Genomic DNA, 22438 nt, shown 5'->3' on the forward strand with positions numbered 1-22438 from the left:
CCCTTATGTTGCTATATTTTTCATTAACGTTCATACCAGTGGGATATATATATCCCACTGTAATGCATCTATGCCTCAGCTAAGTTTGCTATTTTAAGTCACTTGCAATTTCTGATACGACATTGGCAAAAATGTATCACAAACCATCGCTGTAAATGTCTAACGCAGTATACTCGACAAGAAAATTATTCCCACCTTACCTTACTAGTCTCAAAGCCGCCATGATTCAACTGGCATGAAAGTACTCGATAATGCATTATGCACCGATCATTCTAGCAGCAACTCATGCAGCGACAACAGCAGAGACAACGACCACATTAGCAACAGCAGACACAACAGTAACGCTGGGAACAGGAGTGGCTGCGACAAAAGTAGGACCAACGACCACAACAGCAAAAGCAACCACAGCTGCAGCAATGACTTCTGCACAGACCACTGCAGCGGTAATGACTGCGGAACCGACCGCTGCAGCGGTGATGGCTACAGAACCGACCGCTGCAGCGGAAATAACTACCAAACCGACCGCTGCAGTCGCAGTATCTACCGAACAAATAACAACTGCAGCTGCAATGACGACTAAACCGACCGCTGCAGCGGCAATGACTACCGACCCGACCGCTGCAGCGGCAATGACTACAGACACGACCGCTGCATCGGTAATGGCTACCGACCCGACCGCTGCAGCGGCAACGACTACCGAACCGACCGCTGCAGCGACAATGACTACTGAACCGACCGCTGCAGCGACAATGACTACCGAACCGACCGCTGCATCGAAAATGACTACCGAACCGACCGCTGCAGCGACAATGACTACTGAACCGACCGCTGCATCGACAATGACTACCGAACCGACCACTACAGCGGCAATGATGACCGCTGCTCCGGCAATAACTACCGACCCGACCGCTGCACCGGCAATAACTACCGAATCAACCGCTGCAGCGGCAATGACTACTGAACCGACCGCTGCAGTCGCAATATCTACCGAACCGACCGCTGCATTGGTAATGACTACCGACCCGACCACTGCATCGATAATAACTACCGATCCGACCACTACAGCGGCAATAACTATCGACCAGACCGCTGCAGCGGCGATGACTACCGACCCGACCGCTACAGCGGCAATAGCTACCGACCCGACAGCTACAGCGGCAAAGACTACCGATCCGACCGCTACAGCGGCAATAGCTGCCGACCCGACCGCTGCAGCGATAATGGCTACAGAACCGACCGCTACAGGGGTTATGACGACCAAAGCAACAAATATGACTGCAGTACAGACTGAACTGCCCACAGCACTTACTACGCTGGCCACAACACCAATTGAGCTTCGCACAACATCTGAGCCACCCATAACACCGAATGAGCCAACCACAACAACAACACCAACAAGAGAGACGACCACAACAATAGGGCCGTATTTAACTCAGCTATCAACGGCTATGAGAACAGGTGTGTTTTTCTTTCTTTTATTACGACTGGGGTTTTGAATGAGCAAGTTTTGCAGTGAGTGTTACTTGTACTGTGACCATATTTTGCATGGGCAGCCAAAGAGCCATGCAAAGTTTTTTTAGTGGAAGATGGTGTCCAGTAGAAGTTGCTTCTTTATAGAGATGTTTCCCGTGTTAGACAATAGGTACATGGTATTTAGTGATTAATTCATTATCGTGGTATAGTCATCAAACAGGAGTGACTGTGAGCTGAGTAACCTAAGCTTGGCCAGAGCACTGAGTCCTCAATGATATTTAGTCACCCTGTGATGTACAATGTATTTATTCACCTAGTTGCTAGCATGCTAAAATTACCATAGTCGCCATCAACTTATATTAGCGTTTTTTAACTGTGTGAAATTATTGAATGTGCTGCTCATTATGAAATGTACTAAAACCCTAATGAATTTAGTCACCTAGAATTACCTGTTTACCTTGGCGGATACTAATTTCTGGTACATGATAGCTTCTACCGCGAGGTCTGCATATCTAGTACGTAGTTATCACAGTAAATAGAATTGTGGCACTAGGATTAGGTCTGGCCGATACATTCAGACAACGCACGGGACAGTCTTAGTAATTCATAACATTATTTGTGTTCATTTAAAATTCTAAAATATGATTATTTCTCTGCGTGGAAACGCAAATGTTTACATGTTAGGCTGTCAAAAATCACTTAACGAAATCCAAATAACTTCCAAATAACCTTAACAAATGGATAATGAATGAAACAATGAATGAAATAAATCTAGGACCGGGTAACCATGTATGAATTAAGAACGTATCATGACGTCACCTACCTTTATAAAATATTTCTCATTCTTTAGTAACCAGCTTGACAGGATGTGGAGGTAACCTGATTGGTTCCTCTGGAGGCCCTGTGACGTCACCAAACTACCCCTTTAACTATGGCAACTATGAAAACTGCACGTGGTTGGTCACTGTACCAGAGGGAAGCATCATTCGTCTCACGTTCGACAGTTTCGACATTGAGTACAGTTACGACTTTCTAACCATCTACGATGGAACCAGTGACGGTGCTCCGATATTACAGCGGTAATACCATAGACCCAAATTGCAGTTTACTGTGCACGTATCATAACAATAAGATCAAGGGCGTGGCTTCAAATCCACATACATAGATAAGGGTATGTAGTGTTCAACCTTACTAGATATTTCGACAAGGAGAATTTGGCATCATCAGCAGCACATGCACAATAACGATTATTGCACAATAATAGCTTTTACAATTAAAGGAATTCAATAGATGTAATGGTGAGGACCAATAGTTGTTTTTTTAATCATTTTGGATAACGAAACAAAATTAGGCTACAAGTCGAGAATAACACAATAACCTGTGTGATTATTTCTGAATGTCCAGGTTAACAGGTTACCAGAGATCAATCAGCCCCATCATCAGCACATCTAACACGATGTTCCTGAGGTTTACATCTGATTACAGTATCACCCTCCAGGGGTTCCAGTTCTCCTACATAAGTAAGGTCTTTCATTACACATCTAACAGTAACCATTCGATTTACTTTGGGGTACATGGTGTGCTGTTTCATATAAACTGCTTTGTCATCTCTGTAAAAAAAACACAACTCTTTCTGGCTTTGTGGCCGGGATAACTTAGGAAGGCATTTATTAATTGTGTTAATGTTTGATATGTGAGTAGACTTTAAAAAAGACAAATGTCAAAGTCAAGCATGGTTCTCCTTGAGGCTGATCTTCGTATTGCAACCGAACTTGTTCACCCTAGCATCTTGTTCTGGAACTGTTGGAGAGTTCAAATTCAAATTGTGTAAAAGAGGGCTTAAATTGCATTTGTAATGATTAATGATTAATAATATGTAATGCCAGCATTTTATGTAATTAGACATTGATACTAGTTAAAGGTTAATGACCCGCCTGATCATCGGTGTATATGGTGTGATAAAGTCTTGGCAGTTGCTATAACCACGAAAGAAACACAGAGTGAGCGTTATTTATTTATTTTTATTTATTAAAATTCATCACAACAGTGAAAGGGACGGGGGAACAGGTCTAACACCTTTACCAGCCCTCGTCCCGATACAGCATACAAATACAATAGACTCAAGTATAAAATAATGAGTGAACAATATGAGAATTACATATACATATACACAATGAATGAAAAAAAAGACGGCATGATTTAACAAGCTAAATATAGACAGACTACCGAACCCTCAAATCCTGACAAGACGCGCACTTGCACGCAGTGGACCATGTACAGAGGTTGTCAGGTTTGATGTTTGAATCTCTCATCAGCAGATTTCACAAGACAACGCTTAAAAGACCATAAGTCAGACTGATTTGACGTCGAAGCCCCTTTGTTACGAACTGCGACGTTAAGCTTATTCCATTCAGTTACCAGACGTGGTATGCATGCCATGGCAAATGTAGATGCTTTACAACGGCTTGGCATTAATATGTAAGACCGGTTACTCCTTGCTGGTCTGGTGGAATATGATACATATTCATACACGTTCAGGTCATACATACTTGAAAGGGACTTAACGAAAACCATGATGTCGGCAGTCTCCCTCCTGTAAGACAGAGGTAGCATGTTTAGGTACAATAATTTGTCCTTGTAGTTAAGTTCACTGACATTTTCATTGTTGCGAAGAATGAACTTAGTCGCCCGCCTCTGAACTCCTCCAAGAGGGCCATGAGGTTACGCGACAGCGGTGACCAAACGGGGCAACAATACTCGAGAAGTGATCTGACTAGTGTAATATACAATGCTTTACGTATATCCAGGCTGGAATCATAACCGACAGTGCGTATAATGAAACACATCATCGAGTTTGCTTTAGCTACAATGTTTACAATATGCTTATTTCACAACAAGTCAGACTTGGCAAGAACACCCAAGTCGTTCATGCTACTGACTGAACATAGGGCTATATCTGACATGTGGTAGGTAAAAGTGATTGGACTCTTGGAGCGAGTCAAGCGGATTACCTTACATTTAGATGGATGGAATGACATCCCCCACTTGAGACTCCACTCATACATAGAAGAAATATCGGCCCGTAGTTTATCACAGTCATGTAGGTTACGAATCTCTCTATAGCATTTTGAGTCGTCAGCAAACAACGCTACAGTGGAGTGCTTTGCAGTACAATGTAAATCGGTAATATACAATAAGAATAGCATTGTGCCCAAGATGGAGCCCTGAGGCACACCAGAAGTAACGGGGAGCCACTGTGAATGACAGCCTTCTACTACCACCCGTTGCTTTCGGTTAGTGAGGTACGAGTTAAACCATGACAAAAGCTTGCCGTTAAACCCGTACATCTGTAGTTTGTGAAGCAACCGAGAGTGCCTTTGCAAAGTCCAAAAAGAGCATGTCGACTTGCTCGCCTCTGTCGAGGATGGAGCCCACACTGTGATAAACCTTCAACAGCTGGGTGGTTGTAGAACGCCCCTTAATAAAACCATGTTGGAGATCATGAATTGACTCATGCAGAATTGGGAACATCATATCGTAAATGCACCGCTCCATGACCTTGCTGACGATGGACAATAAAGAAACCGGACGGTAATTTGAAACGTATTTTTGCTTATCACCGTTTTTGAAAACAGGGGATACATTAGCCTCTTTCCAGCAAGACGGAACCGCTTCTAAAGTGACAGATTTATTAAACAGTAAGGTCAAAGGGAAAGCAAGTGCCTGGGCACAATTCTTTAACATAAATGGGGAAATACTGTCAGGGCCGACGTCCTTACTTGTGTCAAGATTAACAAGTGCATCTCGGACTGAGTCAACATTAAACTGTAGGTCACCGAGACTGTCAACAACTTTGATGTCAATAGTTGGTTTGCTAACATTCTGGTCGGCTGGACTAAAAGTAGAGAAAAAAATACTTATTGAACAATGTAGCCTTATCGGCTGCAGCATTATGAGGTGGTTATAGAAACTGACAAGGCTCACCACACCATATACACCGAGGATCAGGCGAGTATTTAACGTTATTATCATATAGCCTATCCAAACGTACACAGTGAAGACTGCCACATTCCTGTATAACACATGTAAACTTAAATTATATAACAAAAAATTACGGTCACTCCCTTATTTTCCCATCCGCTAGCCGCTGATTCCCCAATTCCAAGGACCCACATATTAAGTCTTAATTGGCCTTAATTAGTTCTTCTATGAACTTTGCGACACCACATTGTTCATTGAATAACCATGAGTGTGATCTTTACCTGTTCTATCATAGTTCATATGAGTTTACCGGAATTTTTGAACAGAACTTGTATTCCATTTGTGGTTAGTTTGTGCCAAAAGAATAGAGCGAGGTTTCATATAAAGTAATTGCAGGTCATTTGGATGTTTCTATACAGAAATATACTTACTATTGGGGGTGGCGGAATTTTTTTTCTTTCCTTTAAATCAGTCACATATATTGACATTATCTTTATTTTGCTATGCATTGCTGAAAGAAGTTGTTGATACCATACTGGTAAGAAAAATTTTTTTTTTAAAAGAAACGTGCTACACATGTTGGCAAAAAGAGTCCACACCCCCTGCATAATGGTTTACTCCCATTATACTCAAGTGTGCATTATTTAACAACAAAGGTACACTAGTGAAATAATACACAATAGGGATGATTTTGAAATACTTGTATCAGGCTGATTGTGACGTTATGGGGTCATAACCAATATGAAATGGGGACTCTGATTGGTCAACTCCACCTGGCTATATGATAATATATAATGGATAACAGGTAGAATATTAACATATACAAATTTTGCTGATTACAACCTAATTTGAGCAATTGCACTAAAATGCTATGCATGACGTATCAGTGGTAAATGCTTGTAGTTTTATACGTATAAGACAGGTGTAATTAAAAAAAATAACATCATTTTTTTAATATGTCAGTGTGGAGATCACTTTCATATTCAACGATGAAATGTTAAAATGAAAAAAAATGTCAAAGGGTAGGTGTTCCAGTTTTAAATATTTGTTAATAATATTTGTTAATATTATAATAAAAGTTCAATTAAAAAGGAATGAATTCAAATGGATATTCTAATTACAACACCGTTTCCAAAATGAATTATACAAATGGAAATTTACCAAATCTTTTTGTGTTTCATTGGTTTCCAAATTGTTCTTTTTGTTGGTTTCAGGATTTGTACGTGTTTTATTTGAATGATGCAGCATTAGCTGCAAAGGAGGAAATTCACACAGCCTTCTTTCTTTCAGGCCGTACAGCTGACGAATGCTGGGATCCCGGTGTGCCGACCAATGGAAAGAGGAATAACAACAGTAACTTTACATCAGGACAGACAGTCAGGTACAGCTGTCGGGACAGATATCATCTGTTTGGGACTGCAGATATTGCCTGTCAGTCGAACGGGAAATGGAGTGATGCTACGCCAACTTGTGAAGGTAAAAAAAAATGTTACTTAGTCATGAGTAGAAACCTAAAAAAAATCTTGTGTTCATACTTTGGCCAGTACCGAAGAATGATACCCCAGTGTCTCCTGATCATCTTAAGATAAGTCAATTATATGGGATGTTATTAATATTAGAAACCATGTGTAACTTGGACATAAACCCATAAAATTCTATTGTTGAAACGAAAATTACTACATTTAGCAAAAAAATGCCTGTCAGAAACCCAGTTGTGAGTCATTCTGTGTAGACAGCTCTACATATAACAGACAGTCATCGGCAAACAACTTCACATTTAAGTCAAGCTGATCTGGTAGGTCATTTATGTACAAGAGGAATAGTATTGGTCCCAGGATAGTTCCTTGTGGAACTCCTGACGCTACTGTAACTGGAGCTTGGATTCCATAATGCTCCAGTTTTGATATAAGCCTGCCATGGGGGAACTTTGTCGAACGCTTTTGTGAAGTTGACTATCGCTGAATCTACCCGCTTTTTACTTTTCAGTGCACCAGCGATGTTTTCAGTAGTGTTTGTCCGTCTGTCTGTTTATCTGTTTGTCTGTCTGTGAACAGCATAACTCAAGAAGCTTAGTATGCATTGTCATGAAACTTGGTAGGTGGGTAGGTCTTGATAAGACCTAGTAATGATTAGATTTTGGGCCCCCTTGCGGCTTTTGTTGGTACTGCAGCAGAACTTCCGGTTTTGGGCTAGGGTCACGAATTTTGGTTGGTAGATAGCTCTTGAGGTAGGGAAAAGGCAACTGCAGGAGCATTTGTTGAAAAATTTTCGAAGGATGATAACTCAAGATTCGGTTGGCGGATTGTCGTGATTTTTGTAATACTATGAAGGTAGCTGAAGGGATGCTTGAAATAATAAAATGACAATTATGGAAATAAGGAGCTAATCTGTAAATTTAATCATCTGAGGATATAGATTATGTAAATGAAGACCTAATTTGCATAAGTAATTGATTTTTTAGTTGTAACTGCTGGAAATTTCAAACTTGCCACATTTTGAAGTTAAGTGAAGGCGAACATCAATAAACATAATTTATGCAAACCATGCACTCATTTGCATAATTTTTGAGGAAGTGCTTTAATATCCTTTTTGTTAAGATAAGACTGACATTGGGTGGAGGATATAATCAACTGATATAACCCATGCAAATGAGGATCTTATTTGCAAAACCAATTATCAAAATTGTATTTAGTCTTCAACCGCAAGGGTTAACAAAATTCGGCGAAGGTATGAGATCGTGGAACTCTTGTTTAAACTGTAATGCCCAACACAAGAAAATGGACTCACCTAAATTTTCGACTGCACAACTCGAGTCTTTGTCAAGGAATGAACAAACCACCACCTCCGTGACGTCACGCAGATGACACACATGACTTTGTGAGCAGTGGATCATAGGTTGCAGAAAGTTTGTGGCGCCCCCGTCTCTGTTAAGTGAGGCTGAATGACCAGGCGATTCTCTGTGTGTATATACACAGAGTGCGATTTCAGTAGCTGTCATTTTGAGCAGCCATGGTTGCGTTTGGTCCTTACCGCATGCTTTAGATGGGTTGATAATCAGAAGACAAGTATGCAAATCAGGAACTAAATAATTAATTGTGACATTCAATAAATCTGCTTCGTTCGATGATGGGACTATGAAACACTTAGATCGTGTAAATGGAGACCTAATTTTTACAATTAATGGGAAATCGTTATAATTATATTGTTGTAACTGCTGGGAATTTTATACTTTATATACGTATTTGAAAGTAAAGTAAAGGCGAACATCTATGAACCTTATTTATTCAAATATTGCCCCCTGTTTGCATAATCTATGAGAAAGTTCTAGAATAGCCTTTTTGTGTTAAGATAGGACTGTCATTAAGTGATGAATATGATCAACAGATATAATCCATGCAACTGAGGGGCTCTCATTCACAAATTAATGATTAAAAACCGGGAGAGTTGATATCATTTGGCGAAGGTATGAGTTCGTGGAACTCTTGTCACACATGTAAAAATTTTAATAGTCATTTAATGGAAAGTAGCAGAATTATAGAATCCTATCATAAAGTATGCAAATAAGATCATTATTTGTATGAATGCCATTTGATTATGCCAAGCATCACTTAACGCGTTAACATTCCATCGGCTCTTGAATCATCTGTCACATCACTCCCTTCATTGTCCTCCATGGGTCATATATCTAACTTTGAAATAGTAAAAAAAGTAGGATCTACAAAGGTCATTAAGACGTTAAAGAAACCAGGCAAAATTGAAATAACTTTCTTTGGTAATCTGCCCAATATGTTACCATAGGTATTGAATGGAATTAGTGCATGGACTATGCTTTCTCCATAATGGCGTGACGTTACTGTACCTGCCCTCATAATGTTATTTCTCCGTTCTCAGTAACGAGCGCTACTGGATCCCCAGTAAATACCAGTGTGACTGGAAGGGGAAGTAACGTGACGGGTTCCTCTGGAGGCCCCGTGACGTCACCGAACTTTCCCAATAACTATGGAAACAATAAGAAGTATCAGTGGTCCATCACTGCACCAGAGGGAAGCATCATTCGTCTTACGTTTGACAGTTTCGACACTGAGGAGGGGTATGACGTTTTGACCATCTACGATGGAACCAGTGATAATGCTGCAGAGTTACAGAGGTAATGCTTCAAACACATAACCAGCACTCTCAGGAGGACTCTACATTGTAACTTTAAACAACACTTAAACGTTCGCCTTAATCCCTTTGTTGTTGGACTCTTATACTTTACAACTAATGCTATTATTATCATCATTATCACCATCACTGTTCATATTATTATATTATATCTTCATTATTGTTGTTATTACTGTAACAGTGGATTTTTTTATTATTTACTTCTTATATTATTGTTAGTTATTACTAGAATGAATGGTAGTCTTCTGTATCTCTTCTACGTAAACTCCGAAGAGAACTAAGTTTCCTGTCTATTCACAAACTGGACAGACATATGGGTTGGGTAGCCGTGCGCACGCGACGGTTGAGTGTTTATTCACAACATGGATAACCGAAGATGGATAACGGAATAGATTAAGCCACTAGGTAATGACGGTTTACTGAGTCAGTATACATTATCTGGTCCGAGTGACGGACAATAAGGTAGATGAATAGTTTATATTATCTGGCCGAAGTGACAACAATAAGGAAGGTAATAGTTTACATTATCTGGTTGAGGAACAATTACAAAGTAGATAAACAGTTTACGGTACCTGGGCCAGTGACAAACCACAGGGTACATAAACAGTTTATATTGTCTAGCCCAAGTGACGAACAAAAGATAAACAGTTTACATGTCTGGTATAAGCACCACATTGTAGGTAACACAGTTTACATTATCTGGCGTCACTGACTACTTACGAGAGAGATACAGTGTACATTTCTGGTACCAGAGGGTAACAGTTACATTAATTAAGGTGGGAATAATGGCGTATACGGTAAGAAAAGGGGGCCAAAAATTTGAAGGAATACACAAGATGGGGTAAACTCAGGTGCCGAGCTAGCGGCGATCTGAACGTAGGCTCAGTGTAAACGAGAGTAAGCTTTGGCAGGGAAAACGGGCGACCGGGTTAGTGTGGCAGAGGGGTAGGGCGGGAAGGGTACTCAACCACTCACTAGAAGTGGCGACGACGAATGAAGAGGAGTCGGTGGGTAGGTAAGGGTTAAGAAGTGAGGACTCCTCTTCTTTCGTCATAACCTGCAATAGGAGAGGGTTATGGATAGGGGAGCATCCGTCTAATTTGTGAGGACGAACGTTCAACGTATACGTGAGCCCGAAAGTAGCACGATGAACTAGATAGAGTATATCCCAGCAGGTTGAGAGGCTGCACGATGGGTTTTCACAAGTAGGTCGCACAGCCTCATGGGGGTGTGGCCCTGCTACAGGCGGTTTACGGACCGTGTACTGTCCGACTTACGAGCTGCACGTGTCCGCACGGGGTAAGTGCAGCCAAGTGGTAACGGGCGCGTGTCCACACGGAGTCATGTAGTCGATGTGTTAGCAGGCTTGTGCCCACACGGGGGATAGGGAGTCGAGGTGTCAGCAGGCTCTTGTCCACACTGGGGACACGAGTCAAGGCGTTAGCGGGTTCGAGCTCGCACGGGGGGCATAAAATCGAAGTGTTATTTTTAGCAGGAGAATGACTGTCCGGCCGTCCGGGGATTGGTAGTAATCTATTGACGGTGATGACGGACCCAACACAGGAACCGAACCTGGTCAATGCTGCAACTGTACTCCCTAAGCGGGAGGAGTGGAAAAAAAGGGTTGCAAAGCAGGAATTTGGGTGAGAGAATGAACGGTGACGCCCCAGTCCGGGGGGAGGGGCCGGAGGTGCGAGAGAGCAAACTCAAACCAAGGGATGGGGTGGGGTGGGGTGGGGTGGTCGAAGAGGAGAAGTAAGGAAAATTACGTGTAAACACCGAGAATAAAACGAGGGGTGGATAAAAGGGGGGACCGGTAAGGGTGGCATGTTCCGCACGGGAAGAAACGGAGAGCCAAAAGTCGGAACCCAAGGGGCACACGAGCGAACGTGGAGTTCAAGGGAGCGGCACTCAGCAGGTCCGGACCAGGTGGAAGGTCTGTCCAGTTCGTCGAATAGATGACGTCCGTTGGGGCAGAGGAGCGGCCACCAGGAAGCTGAACACCATAATGGTGCGATGAGTATCCCACATGTGCAGCAGGCGCCCTGTTTAATCTTGAAAAGAACTCTCGGGATGAGTCGGTGAGAGGGGAATAACCATTTGGTTTGTTGTGCCCACGACAATGTGAAAGCATTAACCGAGCCAAACCATGCTCCCGCTACCAAGAAAAGGGGGTTAATTGCGGTTCTGTACACACAGATTATAGATAGCGATAGCCTCTTGTTGCAACGGTGGTACTGGGCTACCTCCGGAGAGTATGCGAACGACGTTCTGATTGTCGGAACGGTGGAGAACCTGTTTATTGGGGAGAAGGTGGATAAGTGATTGGAGTACCAGTCTGGTACCGAGAAGCTCCCTGTAAGTGGAGCTTGTAAAAGGGGCTGCCTGGTGACGCTCCCAGTTGCCCCTCGCTGTGTGGGTTGAACCAAGGGTGACGGTAAAGCCACACCAGGCATGGTTGCGGGCGTCGGAGTAAGTAATAATATCTACTGAGGGGGATGGTGTCCATAACCTAGTAAACGGGGAAAATGTCTCTCCAAAACAGAAGTTCATCCTTCGCCTTTCGTGGCAAGCAGTGATGGGAGTCCCATGATACAGCACTGGAAATAAAAGCGTACAAACTCCTGGTCCATAAGCTGACCACAGGGCCCAGAGCTAAACTCATGGACACCACGCCCGTGATGCGTGCAGCAGACCGTGCCGAAATTCTGTCGGCAGAGGAAATGACATTAGCGATGAGGCTGAATGGAAAATGAAGTTCTTGAATGGCGGCGTCTACAAATGCGCTCTGTGTGTAGCAAGACTGTTGGTTGGGGAAAATTTTATTAGGTTAAAATTGTAAAAAAAAGGAGGCAAAAGCCATGTTGAATGATGCGGAGGACAAAAGAGGAGGCGCCAATGGAACGCCATTCGTCTATACGCTCCAGCTGTCTCCCGGGATCCCACGGACCTTACGGTGGTCTGCATTCTGTTTGAAACAATGTGTGTTTGGTCGTTGATGTGGTCAAACGGGGCCGACAAAGGAAAGTCCGGGGTGTCGCTAGAAGTAGCAGGGGGTGTTTGAGAAGCAGCAACATAGTCATGGGAATCGTCTGCCCGTATGTATGAAAAATGAACAGAAAGTGAGCTATTTGGTCCTCCTGGTCGCCTCAATGTTAGAGTAAAAACGGTCGACAGCCGACCAAGAGACTTTGTCAGCAAGGATAATGACGCGATTGCGTGTGTCAATCTCACCTATCGCTTTATTACCTCCATGAAAAATGGAGGTATCGTTTTTGGAGCGTCTGTGTGTGTGTGTATGTGTGTGTGCGTTTCCGCAAATTTGTAGTCAGCATAACTTCAGAACACCTTTATGGATTGTGATGATATTTGGTGTGCTGGTAGGTCTTCGGAAGCCAAATGTCAAGGTCAAATACGGGCTTCCTGGTGACTGACCTTCATACTGCAGCAGAACTTCTGGGAAAACAGATGTGCAGGGTGACAGGGAAACCAGATGTGCTGGGTGGCAGGGAAAACAGATGTGCGGGGTGGAGGCAGCCTCCCTCGGGAAAAGCCTACATGACCATATCCAGGCCAAAGGTGCAAATCGAGGCATTGTTTTTGGCGCGTCTTTATGTGTGTGTATGTGTGTGTATGTTTCCGCACATTTGATTTGTAGTCAGCATAACTTCATAACGCATTTATTGATTGTGATGATATTTGGTATGCTGGTAAGTCTAAGGAAGCTGAAGGTCAAGGTTAAAAATGGGCCTGCTGGTTGATGACCTTTGGTACTAAAGCAGAACTTCCAGTTTTCGTATCTTTTGTCCTGAACATGTTATGGACTTGATGTTTTGGTGACGGATAGCTTGTTCTGCCAGGAACAATTGGTGTAAGTTTGATCCTCCTAGTGGCTTATTCTGGAACTGCAGGTTAGTTTCTGGTAAAAACTTTTAAAGCCAATAAGTCCAGATAGGAATAACATATTTTTATTATTTTTGGTCTGTATGTAGCTGAGACAGAGTTGTACATAATCAAATGCAAATTATGCAAATAATGACTTAATTTGCATAATAAATGAGAAACTTCTATAATTACAGTGTTTTATATAATAGTACTGCTATACATGTAATCTATTTAATCTGTGACAGGCGGAACATCAACAAATACCAATTATGCAAGTGGTGACGTAATTTGCATAATTAATGTGAAAATTTTGTGACAACTTATTGGCGAATGATGGGAATTTCATACCTTGTGACATGTGTTAGTTACTTAAAGGTTAACACCATTATGCATATATTATGTTAATTTAGAGGTCATTTGCATATTTGATGAAGACATGTCATTTAGGTTTGAGACCTACGAATTTTTGTTGATGAGGGCGTTCTTGTCCTCCGGTGAAGTTAGCAACGTAGCTGTTGTAAGCTGGTCTCGCAGACCGATGTTGAAGGTGTAGTTCTTCTTGTTCCCTTCTCGGGTCCAGATTCGCTTCGTGCTGGGCGTCTGTCGGGAAGCCAGAACCTCCGATTGCAAGGCCTCCAATCGCTGGTTTACAGCCGCCTGTTTACGTTCCATACACGACAGGGCAGCCATGATGGAGTCTGAGTTCTCTGGCGGATTGGATAGCCGAGAGGGGCCGGCCTGAGCTGGCTGGGTTGCTGGTGTCCTGCAGAAGCGATCCTCGAGAGTATTACTAGTCGGTAGTGCCGATGGGGTGAGGACCAACGCGTCAGGATCGGTGCCCACGCGCTTGAATTCGTGGAAGAAAAAGAAGGGCGCGGAGCGGGCGGCGTGTCGGCGGGCGGGGGAGTATCCGTCCAATTTGCGAGCCGACAAGAAACGTGGTTTTTCAATATGGACAGCAGGCGTGGATAGGACATTTGCCTGTTCCCCCAGTCCTGTCTTGTGACAAAGATTAAACAAAGATGTTTTACCAGTAGAACGTCCTTGGTTTAAATAAAAAACAACAACTCCACTGAATATCTGTAGTAAGAATTGTTTTATTTATTTTACAGATTGGTTTATTTATTTCACCCACAACTTCATAGTATAAAGGATAAACTATAGTGTGCTGTGCTCTGATCATAATATTCATCATAATATCTAAACTGGGGGGCAAAGTGCCCGCGCCAACTTTGATGTCGGATAGCGTCTGAACGGCATGCGCTAGGGCCACCAAACTTGGTGCCTTTTCCTAAAATATTACTTGCAACAAAATCATAGCAGTGAGATAAATTTATAATTTTTCGTTTTGCCACGAGAGCGGGTTTCTGACGGGCATTTTATGCAAAAATCAGTAATTTTGGCTTAAACAGTAAACTTTTTTTGTCTTTTATGTTGATTTGCACATGCTCTCCAATGTTAATAACATCGTATGTAATTCTGTGTAATTTTTATCAATATTTATGCAGAATTTATGCTAATCGGATGACGTCATTGCTCTAAATCCAAGATGGTGGACCGTATCATAAGATCAGGTACATTTCGGTCATTTTCCTTCAAATCCCTACTTCTACTTTTTTACAGAAAAAGTTTATTTGAACCTATTGTGTCCATTTTCATTGTATTTTTAGGCTTTATGTTTAAAAATTACAATTTCAAAGGTTCAAGATTCACAAAGTGAGAGAAAATTACTAAATGGTTTTACCTCGATCCCTTACCCCTTACCCTACCAGTACCAAGGTTTAATCTTGGGGCCCCTACTTTTTAACTTATTAATCAACCATCTTCCTGAAGCTGTCACAAGTAGTAAAATAACTCTGTGTGCAGATGACACAGCTATATTTTGTGTAAACAAGGATCCCAGGTACAAAGAAAATACACTAAACTCACAACTTAAACAGATAGCTTCCTGGTTTAAAACAAATCGACTAACGCTTAATATCTCAAAGAAAGACAAAGTTGATGTTAATGTGATCCACTATGTAAATAAAATCCTCTCCCAACTTGGTAGTCACTTGGTAGGCTCTTGAGTCACTTCCTAGTATCTGAGAGTTTTACTTAACTCGAGCCTAAGCATTAATAACCACTTGGATAATGTGTGTAGTAAGATGGTGCAGCGACTTGGCCTACTACGGCGACTGTGTCCTTATCTCTGTACTGATGTTGCCAACATGTTGTACAAAACCTTTGTATTGTCGTCACTTGAATACTGCGATGTGGTCTGGAAAAGCTGCGGTGCAACCACTAAGCAACAGCTCGAAGTTCTGCAGAACCGGTCTGCAAGAATCGTCCTCAGGCGTGAATCCAGGTCAAGTGCGGCGGAACTACACCGGGTACTTGGGTGGAGCCAGTTGCAGGACCGTAGGACGCGCCATGTGTGCACCATGCTGTACAAATGCCTCCATGGCTTAGCCCTAGCCTCCTTCGCAGTCTTGTTGGGCGTGGGCGTAATTTTTTCTGTGAGCGACGCGAGTAATATGCCGCCGCGAGGGACGATTTGCTGCCGAGGGACTTTTGCCACGGAGAGAAGGTTTCCGCGCTCCAACAAGACTGCTTCCAATCGGCGACTAGAAAGGGCTATCAAAAAACACTTAGGAGCGATTGGCATGGATGTGTGAGCTTCCCGCAATAAACGCCACCAGTGCAGGGAGGTGTTCACGCCCCATTCCTCGACGAGCCGAAACTTGCAACTTTCTAGCGGTCGCCGATCAACCCGTCGGTAGAACGCCAACGCAACCATTCCCGAAAACCGAGCCCTATCCACTCAACAAAATCCCGTAGTCATTGCTGCTACGAAAAACAACTTTAAACAGATCACTACCACAGGAACCCGCAAGCTAAGCGATATTGCTGGGGGACGTGGACAGATAAACAAAGTGCCGCCATGTTGTTTGGTGGCGGGTTGATCTCACTGGTCATGGGTAACGCACCGCTCCGCAGCAAGTTGTGTAATAAAAAGAATGGCACATTTCACCAGCAAAAATAGTACTGCAAAGTTTGTCTTGGTTTGTTTGCATGGGATGCTTCAATATGCACAGCAATGCCTTTGTTGTAACATTACCAATGTTCAACCTTTCTCTGTTGGAACCTTCCACTATAACGCAAGCTAATAAAACCAACCGTTGACAAAAGGCGAGCGCTCCATGCGTATCTGTGAATTACCCTTGCGCGAACATGTGAATTGGACCTGCACGAACATGTTAATAGCCTGTATGAAAGGCTGGCTTAATCCGAGGTCCTTTCTAGTCGCCGATTGGAAGCAGTCTTGTTGGAGCGCGGAAACCTTCTCTCCGTGGCAAAAGTCCCTCGGCAGCAAATCGTCCCTCGCGGCGGCATATTACTCGCGTCGCTCACAGAAAAAATTACGCCCACGCCCAACAAGACTGCGAAGGAGGCTAGCTTAGCCCCACGGTTATCTACTAAATATTCATTTGCAACAACTAAATACACAACTACGACAGTAGCCAAGCACAATTATTACACAGACCCAACTACACATCCAAAGCAGGCCAACGTACATTTACATATAGAGCGGCAGTAACTTACAATTCACTAAACACTTACACAAAACAAGCACCCACCCTTAACCCTACCTAGACCGGGCTTTTTTTGACATGGGGGGACGGGAGGCGCTCTTTTGACCCCCCCCCCTAAGAACTCGCGAACAGTATGTCGTATGACCACCAAATTTTCAGAGAATGGTGTACTAGTAAAAATTTATCATATCCACAATTTTTATGTCGTTATGACGTAATATGACGTCATTAATGTGATTTTATTGGCCAAAACCGTCTAAATAGGTTTTCCCCTGAAAACTAAATGGTATTCAACATAACTGTACTAAAAGTGTTTATGACAGAATATTATGGTGTACTAAGTCTTATGTTGCCCATAGCAACACCGGTGACGTCATAAAATGATGTCATGCATATTTAAGATATCCGCCATCTTGGATCATCAATCTTGAATTTTCAAAAATAGTTTTTTTTCATGATAAAGCCTAAAATACATTGTAAACATACTAAAGACCTTCATTTAAACCTTTTTTGGAAAAAGAAATGGAAGTATTGATGTAATTTTAATGAAAATAACCTGTATATACCTGTTCTAATGATATGGTCCGCCATCTTGGATTTTGGCCAATGACGTCATCAAATTAGCATAAATTATGCATATTTAATGATTAAATTTACATAAAATTATAAAGGATGTTATTAATATTAGAAACCATGAGTAACTTGACATAAAACCCAAAAAATTCTATTGTTGAAACAAAAAGTAAATTTAGCAAAAATGCCTGTCAGAAACCCGTTGCCATGGCAACACAAAAAATTATTATCTTATTCCAATGATAGAGAATTGTTGCCAACAATATTCTAGGAAAAGTCACCAAGTTTGGCCGTCCTACGGCTAGCCGTTCAGACGCTAGGTGACATCAAAGTTGCCGCGGGCACTTTTAGCCCCCCCCCCGTCTACGGTAGGGTTAAATCATTTAAAGATAGACTGAAATATGACTAGTACTAAACTTCTGACACTTCACTCCTTTCGAACGCTGACCGATTATGATTTAAGTATTTCTTTGTTATCTGCTTGATTTGTATTTATGGTTCAAGTACTTTATTATTTATGATCTACTATTCCTAAGTTTGTATTATTTGGAGCTTGACCTCTGACATCTCACTTCTGACTGATTATGTATTTTGATTTCACTGTTACGTTTAATTATTGTTATTTTGTTATATAATTTTCTTGTATAGGCTCCATTGGAAGTCAGCCCCAACGGCTATAGCTAAAGGGACCACCCATGTGTCCCCAAGATAAATAAATAGATAAATAAACAATACAAGATGCCGGATAGTTAAGGATTTGCATAACGTCACTTCACGACATCACTGGTGTTACTATGGGCAATATACGTTTAAGTGGACCTTAATATTCTATCATGAACACTTTTTCTTATTAAGCTTCTGTTTTACGAAAATAACCTATCTAGATGGTTTAAGTCAGAAAAATTGCAAGAATTACGTCATTATAACGTCATATTACGTCAAAAGTCTTGTTATAGGTTAAATAGGGTTAAAGGCATTTAGACGATGTAACGGTGATATTCAAGACATTACATAGGTGGAAGAAAACAGGCCTGAAGCCAAGAATATTAAAGTAGCTAGTGAATCATATCTTTGTTGTCTTTTTTCAAGGTTAACAGGTGACCCGTGGCCAATCAGCCCCATCATCAGCACATCTAACACGATGTTCCTGAGGTTTACATCTGACTACAGTGTCACCCGTCAGGGGTTCAACTTCTCCTACATAAGTGAGGTCTTGGGTCGTAATTCTAATAGAAACCATGTAAACTATGCTTCGGTTCCGTAATCAATAAGAACTAATTTTCCCTTTCGTTTGGACTGTTTTTTTTCTCGTTTGGACTCTCAAGTATTTGTATGTTTTAATATCATGATAAAAAACATTAACTGCGAGGAAGGGAGTTTATTTTTTCTTCTTTTCTTTCAGGCAGTACAGCAGGCCAATGCTGGGATCCCGGTGTGCCAGCCAATGGGATCAGAGATAACAAAAGTAACTTTACATCAGGACAGACAGTCAGGTACACCTGTATGGCCGGGTATCATCTGTGGGGAACTGCCAATATAACCTGCCAGTCTAACGGAACTTGGAGTCATGGTCCACCAACTTGTGAAGGTAAAAACAAAATCAGCAAATTAGACAATAGAACATTTGCTTCATTGTATACACGTTCTCTGGTAAATGACTGAAGAGATTGGGTACGTGAAGTGTTTATGGAACCTGGACCCATCATCTAAGAAAATATCATTTGGTTTACGTAGTTATTTGCATGGAGTATGCACAACTTTCCTCCCACATGCATGTCATTTTTATGAACCAGAATGGCCGTTATTTTCTCAAAACCATATGCAGCGTATTTCAAGTTTCTAGATCCATAAATGAATCAATGGTTTATGAGGTGTGTGGTAAACCGGCTTTAGAAGCGGGCGGGGTACAGTTGATGCTGTTTTTGTAGTTAGACAAATTTTGGAAAAAGCGAGGGAATGAAAAGTAAACCTTCATTTCCATTTCATTGACTTCAAAGCTGCCTTTGATACTGTCTGGAGGAAGGCTCTGTGGAAAATGATGAGAGCCATTGGGGTAGAGGGGAAAATTGTAAACATCATAGAAGAAATGTATAAGAACACTCAGTGTGCTGTCATTATCAACAGGCAAATCACCAGTTGGTTCCAGGTGGGAGTGGGAGTCAGGCAGGGTTGCTTATTGTCACCTGTCCTTTTCAACATATTTCTTGAGTTTGTGATGGATGAGCTGAAAAGTCTTGATCCCACTTTTCAGCTACATGACAACCTCTCTACTGAGGAGAGATATGCTGATGACACCACTCTTATAGAAAACTTCAAATCTCTACAACAGAACTAGAGTCTGCATGTAAAAAATGGGGGTTAAAGGTCAATGCGGCAAAATGTAAAGTTATCACTAGTGAGGAAACAGATAACATCATGATAGAAGACACAGCAGTTGAGAAGGTCCCTGAATTTGTCTTTCTTGGAAGTGTCGTCCCTGGCACGACTAGCGACATTAAGAGGAGGATAGCGCTTGCTGCCTCTGCATTTGGTAGGCTCAGAAAAACAGTATGGAACCGAAGGGATATTAAAAACCTCAAAGTACGGCTGTTCCAAGCACTTATCCTGCCAATTGCTACATATGCATGTGAAACATGGACCCTGAAAAAATCCTGCTATCCTTTGAAATGAGATGCTTAAGAGTGATACTCTGCATCACCCTGCGGGACCGCATCCCAAATGCAGAAATCCGGTCAAGACTTGGGGCGGAACAAACCATCACTGACAGGATACGCACTAGAAGGCTCAGATGGTTTGGGCACGTGATGCGTAGACCGACAAACACCCTAGTTTATAAGGCGTACCATCAGGACTTCCAAAACCCTAGACCCCGGGGAAGACCACCCAAGAGGTGGAAAGATCAGATCCAGAGTGACACAGGGATTACTCTAAGTGTAGCTGAGGCTATCGCTCTTGACAGAACTGGTTGGAGGAACCTGACGGAGGGGAGCAAGGGGCCAGTACCTGGCCTGGGCACTTAGGCAGGTAGGCAGGTAAACGCGTGGATAACCTCCTGTGCACATGTGTCCTTGTGACCTTTATGCTGTATCTGTAGTCTAACTCGGAAGTTAGTTGATAAAGTCGGTGGTGGAAAGAAACAATTCGTGACGTGTAAACACCGAAGTATTTAATTGCATGATTTTTAGGCAACAACTGTGTAAGCTGGAAACTTTAAATAAAATAAAACCGAGGTGACAATGCATGGTGGTCAAATCTGGGCTGCAAAGTTCCCACATGTCATAGAACCCGAACTGTGTTCGATGGTGTTCGATCTGGGCAATTCAAATCGAACCCACGTTCCATTTCGGGGTCACCTGCGGTCATTTACAATAAAGCGGCAAAACAAGCCCTTCTGTCTGTGAGTGCCTCGCAACAGATGAAAAACAACACTTTTCTATAGATACAGACATTTTCCTGGACATTACATGTCCGCTACAATTTTTGGTGTGTATTTAACATGTAGCGAAGCTATTGTCGTATCCTTGGGTGACCTTAAATACTGTAATGATTCTTTACGCTTGAATGAATAACACAATGCACACTTTCGGGCGATATGACATGTCTGCAAAACTCGTTCAAACCTGAAAACATGGAGAGTCAAACAGACCCCATATACGGCTGAAAATGACTGTCACGATTGTCCCGAAAATCGTGCTTTAGGATTTTTTTTAAAAATGAATTATTTTGAACGATTTTGAATTATGGGTGATTGAGTGCGAAAAAAGCAAAAAAGTTCGATTTTTTCACCTATTTGTCGACAAAAACTATACTTAGAGTCAGAAATTAAAAAATCCCTAAAGCAAGATTTTTCATCTTATTCTTAGTCGTCGAAAAATATAAAAATCAGTGATCTTAAGTAATATGTGTAGCCAGGTTTGCTCGGGGATTGGCTAAAATATGGCGTAATTTAAATATTAAATCCCGAAAATTATCGACTTCTTTAACGAAATGTGAAAAAATCATCCATTTAGCGCAAAAAATCACCATTAAATGTATGTAAAGACAATAATTTTATTTCATTTCAACGAAATTTTCCCTTTGGTACTAGTTTGTTTATTTTCAAATGTATTGCGGTTATCCCAAAATTGCGTCTTGTAACCCGATACTTTATCGAACGCCCCCAGCAATGGGAAAGAATGCCATAGTGACAGACCGCCGTGATGGTTTTACACTGAAGCTATATGTAGGGAGATTAGCACTCACACTGAAGGCCGGGCGCCCTAGCGTGGTTAACCCTAAACAGTGCTGGGGTCCGCGCGGACCCCAGCACTATATATTTTGTAATATTTTTTTTTTCTTTCTTAGGATTATTTTCTGAAATTTCAGGTCATTGTCACCCACAAAGTTGTCCCTCGATACAGTGCAGAAAACTCAGTTTCCCCCATTTCTAAAATTTTTTATATCTGATTTTCTTTTGGGGTCCACGCGGACCCCAGCCGGCTTTCGATCGTAATGGATACACTGGCGTTTTTATACTTTACTTTATTTCCGTTTTTAGATGTTTTTTTATGCACTTATCGTATGGCCACCAAGTTTTCAGAGAATGGTGTACTAATAGAATTAAATTCTAATAACTTTTGTGTGATTATGGCGTCATATGACGACAGAGCTAATAATATGGTCCGCCATCTTGGATTTTGACCAATGACGTCATCAAATTAGCATAAATTATGAATATTAAATGATTTAACTTATCTTTAATTCTGTAAGATGCTAATAATGTCAGAAAGAAAGTGTTATTTATATAA

General features: G+C 41.8%; 1 protein-coding gene across 1 annotated transcript; it reads left to right on the plus strand.

Annotated features, from left to right (window-relative positions):
* The first annotated feature begins 251 nt into the window (after window positions 1-251).
* On the plus strand, window positions 252-19986 carry LOC109472418 (mucin-5AC-like). The gene is made up of 9 exons (XM_019772187.1): window positions 252-1458; window positions 2324-2552; window positions 2878-2993; window positions 6745-6930; window positions 9370-9601; window positions 18741-18856; window positions 19054-19239; window positions 19649-19704; window positions 19903-19986. Exons 1-9 carry the CDS (start codon window positions 252-254, stop codon window positions 19984-19986), a joined length of 2412 nt encoding a protein of 803 aa, XP_019627746.1.
* Window positions 19987-22438: the final 2452 nt, after the last annotated feature.

Source organism: Branchiostoma belcheri, unplaced genomic scaffold (genome assembly GCF_001625305.1).
Source record: "Branchiostoma belcheri isolate BF01 breed outbred unplaced genomic scaffold, Haploidv18h27 scaffold274, whole genome shotgun sequence".
In the NCBI taxonomy this organism is placed as follows: domain Eukaryota; kingdom Metazoa; phylum Chordata; class Leptocardii; order Amphioxiformes; family Branchiostomatidae; genus Branchiostoma; species Branchiostoma belcheri.

Coding starts and splice junctions, on each gene's coding strand:
- LOC109472418 (XM_019772187.1), top strand. CDS start 252: ATGCATTATGCACCGATCATTCTAGCAGCAACTCATGCAGCGACAACA. Junction 6,931..9,369: donor TGCTACGCCAACTTGTGAAG/GTAAAAAAAAAT, acceptor CTGGATCCCCAG/TAAATACCAGTGTGACTGGA. Junction 9,602..18,740: donor AATGCTGCAGAGTTACAGAG/GTAATGCTTCAA, acceptor TCTTTTTTCAAG/GTTAACAGGTGACCCGTGGC.